Source organism: Trachemys scripta, chromosome 10, assembly GCF_013100865.1.
Source record: "Trachemys scripta elegans isolate TJP31775 chromosome 10, CAS_Tse_1.0, whole genome shotgun sequence".
In the NCBI taxonomy this organism is placed as follows: Eukaryota; Metazoa; Chordata; order Testudines; family Emydidae; genus Trachemys; species Trachemys scripta.
In genome coordinates this window covers 41,197,766-41,204,321 of record NC_048307.1, presented here as the reverse complement: position 1 = coordinate 41,204,321, position 6,556 = coordinate 41,197,766, and the positions used below count along the sequence as shown (strand labels likewise).

Below are 6,556 nucleotides of genomic sequence, written 5' to 3'. Positions count from 1 at the left end.
GGGAAGTGGGAGGGGCAGGGGCGGGGCTAGGGCGGGGCTCCTCCCGTCCTCTTTTTTGCTTGCTGAAATATGGTAACCCTAGTAGAGAATGTGATCTCTAGGGCAGTCAGGCTGGAGGCTCTGCTCCGTGTCCCCCTCTGGGTCCCTTGTTTTGATTATCTGACCTGTACTTAGTTGAGGTCTGGGCTCTGCGGCCCCTCTCTCACCTGAGGGGGTAGGCTTTTGTTGTTCTCATGGGCTCTGCCCACTGACCTGGGATTCAAACAGGCAGGATCACAAACTGGGGGGGTGCAGGCAAAGACAGTTTGCAAAACAATTAAATCAGGTTGCTTGGCTCCTTGATCAGAGGCAGCTCAGTGAGTCCTGAGCAGGGCAGCCAGGGGCAGTGCAGAACCGGCTGGGCAGCACTGCATCACTGGGGAGGAAGAGACGGATCCATTTGGGTTGGAGGAGGGCTGGGAGGAAGAGCGTGTCCAGGGTGCCCTGACAAGTTGGTGGATCTGGGCCCAGTGTGGCTGAATGCTCTGCTGCTCAAATGCTCTGTTTGCTGTATGCTATGGTCACAGGCCCAAATATGACAGAATTCTCTTCTCACCAACAGCTTTGCAGCCTCTGAAGAGCACAGAGAACAAAGAAGGTAAAGAGCATTTCTTCTCTCCTTTTGCACTCGCATACAGGGTCTCTTGCAACAGCTACACAGGCTGGCAGACCCACTGGCTTCTGTACCCTTAAACCTCTGAAACCAACCTGCTATTACAGCCAACTAACTGTCTGTTTAGCCCAGCAGGGACACTTGGAGATCTGAGCTGTAGGTTATCTAAAACCAACAACCTAATGCAGAACCACAACCATCTGTTGGATGCTTTGTGTATCTGGGATTTAGATGATTGTTTTCTGCCCACTCTTCTGATTTCTATATTTGCTCATCTCCATGGTGTTTGCAACTTCTCCCAGTTTGGTGTCAGCTGTGTATTTCATTAGCACCCTGTTAGCTCTCACTGCCAGATCGGCAATGAAGGTGTTAAATTAGACCAGATTAGATTTGGAGGCCATAAACACATTCTCCAGAACAGATAAGTTGCTATTTAATTCTACCCTTTGTTTGTGGTTTCTTGGCCACTTTTCAGTTCACATCAATGATTTTATCCCAAGCCAATCAGTTTTTTTGCTAGATACAATATTAACTGCATTACTAAAATCCAAGTGTATTTTATTTATATCTACTGCATTCCCCTCGTCCATTGATTTTGTAATTCCCCAAAAAAGAGCAATCAGGTTTGCCAAGATTTATTCTTTCCCAACATCCAACACAGTTTATTGCTCATGCATCCATTATGCTCTAGCTATTTATTGACTTTTTGTTTTAATTTCCATCATTTCACTAGTGCTAGAAGCTGGGCTAATGAGACAGTAATTGCCAGAATGATTCATTCATTCATTCCTTTTTGTTGAGAATATCCTGGCTTCCCAAGTTCTCTGTGATACAGACAATCATTTCCCAGGTGCACTGGAGGAGATGGCCAAAAGGCAGCCAGATGCCCAACTCTCAGTGAAAATCTATGGGAGTTGGGCACCTAACTCCCATTTGTGCCTTTGAAATTTCTCCTTCCGTCTTCCCCTGATTAATTAGCAAGTTGCGTTAATATCCTAGGGTCCAGGCATCTTGGGTGGCACATGCAGATTTTCTTCTCAGTCATCAAAATTTATTTCTTTTGGTGTTAACAACAGATTTTCCTAAAGCAGTTCAGGGGTCTCAGCTATTGTTAAGTCATGGTTAATTTCACCCCTCTCCTCCATTATTAATGGCCCTGCTTTCTCTCTAGTGCTGCATTTTGTCCTTATGGATTTATAAAAATATTTTCTTACTCTCCTTCACACCATTAGCTGGAGCATTATCTCACTCTGCTTTCTCTCCCTCCCCCCCCAATCTTTCCCCTGCAAGCCTAAACAGTCTGTGCTTGTTTTCATTGCCTCTTCACTTTTCATCTCCAAGCCAGATTGTTTGCTTAACCCCTCAGCTTTGAGGAGTCCCTTTGCATCCTCTCTGTCTGCTTTTTTCAGCAGAAATGTAGTATGAATAATGGCATTTCCTAGGATTCTCCAGCTGATGAGGATTTTTCAGTGCTGTACCCTGTTCAGCTTTGAAAATACACTCTCTTTCTCAACATGCACACAGGCTCTCTGGCTAGCCCTTGTTGTGTGGGCAGGCTCAGCCTCTGGGAATGAGGGGGGAAATCTCTCAGCACTGACTCTCTCTACTTTGGCAGCCCAGACCTTTTGCAACATTGGCTTTGTCTGACAAACCACGTCACCTGCTCCTGCTTCCCTGTCTCTATGCCTTAGTGTGTGATAAGGAGAAGTTCCTCTGGAATATGGCTGAACGAGACTGGCTTTTTAACCGTTACATTGCCGGACAAACCAATGCTTAGGGAAACCCGTCGACACAGCCTGCAGACACCGGATCGCAGAATGTTGGTTAAAATGAAAGGTAGTGCTGGCTCAGCGCACCATAAATAGGGCACTTTGTATTGTAATTATTATTCCCTTTAGGTGTATATGACTTTAAGGGAAGCTGGGGTCTCCAACAAATATAGAGATTGGTGCCCTCCATCACTGGGTGCATCAGAAAGATTAGGCCTGCGGGAAGCTTGCAGGAGGGATGGGGTCCTCTGCACGGCTGGCTGGAGCTCTATTCCTACCTGTGTTCTCGTTTTCCCTGCGTCCTGGGTGTGCTCTTCGGTATCTTGCATCTGGATTCTCAGGGGGAAGTGTTCCAATCGTGGCACTACACTCCAAATTAAAGATGTCACTTTGTTGTAAACGTCTTGGAGTTGTTCCAGTGTTGTATGGGAGGAGGAAGGATGGCCGGGTGCTTATGGCCCACACCAGGGATCTGGGCTTCTGGGGTCTATTCCAGCCTCAATCACTGTGTGAACAAGGACAAGTCATTTACCAGCGTTGTGCCTTGGTTTCTCCATATGTAATTAGACAGTGATAGCACCTCCCATGGGGCAATATTCATCTAGGTAAATCCCTTTAAGTTCCATGGCCTGCAGCAGCAATGGGAGAATGCAATATTGTTATAGTCCAGAAAACCAACTCTAACCGAGAAGGTGTGGGAGCTGGTGACCAGCCTTCCCATCCTCAGACCTGGTGGGCCTACGAGCACGTGCCATACAGGAGTCCAGCCTTTCTTAGCTGGGCACAGCAGTGAGTCCATGGACGTGTGTCTGTGCTTGTTTAGGGACTGTGCTTGCTCGCCGTACAGAGACAGCTAATTAGGGGATTCCAGCATGAGCACAAGGGATGAAAATCCCCCCAACAAACCCAGTCGCAAACCCACTAACAGCCATGACAAGAAGAGAAGAGTCTGTCCTACCTTCTGAGCGGTGTCTGGTGCTGCAGGGCTGCTGTCACAGCTGGCAGCCTGCCGGTGCCAGCCTGCTGGCTGAGCTAGGCCAGAAAGCTGCTCACCCAGGACACTGGGCACAAGCCACCTTGTGCCAAAGCCATATTTTTAAGCTGCTGCCGGTTGTAAATCATTCCAACAAACAGCCAATCATTAGAGCAAAGCGCTTTGCTCGGATGCAGACCAGCATCACAGTTGGGCAGAATTTGCTGCTAGCCGAGAGCAGTGATGGGGATTGCTCTGCAGCTGCGTGGGACTTCAGCTGATACATGCCAACCGTCCCTCATCAGCTCAGGCAAAGCAAGGGCCTGCCTAGGAGCCCTGCATCCCATGCAAACCATGAAACTTGTGGGCTGGCCAGAGACCTGGGGAAGATCACCCTGGGCTTCTGCAAGCCCCTGCAGAGCAGAGATAACCTCGGGTGTTACGGTCACGCCAAAAAGGTCCCCACACTGTTAATCACATGGATGTCAATGTGTCCACTTCCAGATTGGAGCTCTGAGGTTTGTGTCTCTGTCCTGTATTAAGAAACCCCAGCCTTCATCAGAGGTTGCAAATATCGGGTCTGATTCTGCTCTCACTTACTCAGTGCAGTTCCAGCGACTTCAGTTCATTCACCAGTGTGAGCAGAACTGGGCCATCATTTCATTGCTTCCTGGTTTTGTGTCTCTGGAAGCATCTGCTGCTTCCAAGCATGAGATTCCAGTGTATGGAGGGGAAGGTTGTGGGCAGGGACTGCAGAATGTAGTGTAGCATAGTGTAACACCACCCTGCTGGGGCTGTCCACAGGGATTGGACTCTGGGTGGCTGGATTGAAAAAGCATGTGCTGCTACTGCCTGAACAAAAAGGAACAGAGCTGTCAGGGCCAGCAGTAAAAGGCTCATTGGCCTGTGTGTGGGGACTAGCCACTAGAGAGGGACAAAGACCCACCCCGTGCTAGCCTGGGCATACTGGTCTGGGGTTATAGGATGGAGGGAATCTAAAATGATCATGTAAAACTGAAGCTCTGCACAACAGCCTCCAGATTATCCACATTTCAGGCCTGTGGGGCCTGATCCGGAGAGATGCTGAGCATGTGGAACCCACATTGACATCGAGGGGTGTGCCAGGAGCTGAGCATCTCCCAGGAGCAGCCCATGACCACTTTGAGATTGTTAAGAATTTTCACTTTGTAAGCGAATCCGGTGGTGAGGAGGGAGATCAGGCCTGAAGTCGGAAGGCAGCAGCAGGCCCAGGCTGGACAGCAGTGGTGCAGGCTGCTCCATGCTCACCTGCCCAGGCAGGTTCACCTCTAGCATGAAGAAAGGAACTTGGCCTCCATGATGCCCCCAGCCCAGGCTGCCAGCGGGGAATCACTGGCACCAGTTGTGATGTGGGAACCAGGTTACTGAGAACTGTCCTGAGACACCAACACGTTTCATGCAGGCCGCTGCAAAGCTGCCACAGGAGAACAGCTTGTGGGCGCTGCCGGCCCACGTGGGGTTTGAACCCACAGCCTCATTACAAAAGGCTGCATCTCCTATGCATGAGGCACTTGCTCCCAGGTGGGGGTTATTCACATTCAGGAGTACCGTCCATACCTGCAGTATAAACAGGCCCTCACAGTGGACTGGCCACACAATAGCTGCTGCCTTTGCCAGTGCAGTCACTGCAGTGCCAGCGTCTAATGCTCCATAAAGCACTTGGAAATGCCTGGCATTTCGCAGGAGGCGCGCAACCCTGCTCTCTGCGCTGGCCTCCCGGTGGTCCCTCTACGGCAGGAGATGTGTGGATTTTAATGCAGTAAAAATGCTGGTCAGACAAGCCCCGTGGCACATCACCTGGCTTGATGGGAGTGCTGGAGGGAAATGCTTTATGGCCCTGCAGCATGAGCTCTGGATCCACGGTGTGCCAAGGTATGATAGCAATACTCTGCACTCCCTGAACTCTTCTCTCCTGAGGGTCCCGGAGAGCATTGGAAAGGGGAATTGGAAGGAAAGTGTGAATATCCCCATTTTTCAGATGGGTGAAGTTACAGGGTCTCCCAACACAGCAGTGAAGGAGCCTGGAATATCTCTTGTGAGTCCCCTGCTCTATCCGCTAGACTCGGATCTTCTTTCACTGGGGGTCACAGCGCAGCAAGCCACCTGATCCTTTCCAGATTGCTCAATGGAAGAGAGTCCCATAGGGATGGGTGGTAGCTCCTAAGAGGCTCCTGCTACGGAAGAGGGGCCGTGGATGGGATAGGATGCATACCACTGCACTAGATCTCACTCCACTCCCCGTTTTATGCTCCAATGCAACAGTTCCATGCCCTTCAATGCATGCGCCTTACAGTAACTAAAACCTACCTCAGTCCCTTCCCATGCCCGCGGGGCCCAGCTCCTGGCTGGGAATGCTAAGTGAGTTGTCTGTATCCTCATGGAGACTCGTAAAGCATTTTCTGCACAAAACATTCATCCGGTACCAATCTTAGCAGAACATGAGTGATATAAGCATGAACCCCAGGGCACCGGTTGAGCTGCTTTACATTTGAATGGTCATTTATTGACATGGGTGAACTGATGGATTTATTTATCTTTTACTTTAAACATCAGCCATTTTGCTGTATTGGTCTGGTCGAGGTTTTCTTGACAATTTTTGTTAACTGGGATGGGGGCAGGAGTGTGGGCTAGTGGCTGGCGCACAGGACTGTTTTTGGTGGTGGTGTTGAGTTTTTGGTGGAAATAATCAATATCCAAAGTGTTTTATCCAAAAGCTGAAATACTGGGATTCTGAAATGCTGACGTAGTGGCACATGGGAATTGTAGTTCAGGTACCTCATCCCCATTCTCCTCTGTAAGTTGTAATCCCTGGTTGAACTACCTGATGAGGGGAGGTGATCCATCATGGCAGTAGCGTAGTTGCGGGGCATCGTGGGAGATGAAGTCCAGCTGGGGAGTCTGGCCCATAGAAGAGAATGGGAACACAAGGCATCCAAACTACCACTCCCATGAAGCAGTCTGATGGCATTTCACAATTTAAAATATTTTGGTTTTCTGGCGTTCATTTTTTTTAAATGAAAATTTTAATTTTTCTATGGAAAATAGACACTTTATGTGAAAACTTTCACTACGTGGAATCCCAATCCCAAAAAAGTTTCAACATAAAATTTCCCACCAGTCCTA

At 49.1% G+C, this 6,556-nt stretch overlaps 1 protein-coding gene across 4 annotated transcripts in view; it reads left to right on the top strand.

Annotated features, from left to right (window-relative positions):
- The window catches only part of CD276 (CD276 molecule), a 92,712-nt gene that overhangs the window by 66,445 nt on the left and 19,711 nt on the right, over window positions 1-6,556 (top strand). For all 4 annotated transcript variants that reach the window (XR_004647385.1, XR_004647384.1, XM_034783488.1 and 1 more), the window contains one exon: window positions 602-637. Coding sequence is in view for 2 of the 4 variants with exons in the window: in XM_034783488.1 (XP_034639379.1) it covers window positions 602-637 (36 nt within the window). In the remaining 2 variants the exon portion in view is untranslated. The remainder of the gene's footprint in view (window positions 1-601; window positions 638-6,556) is intronic.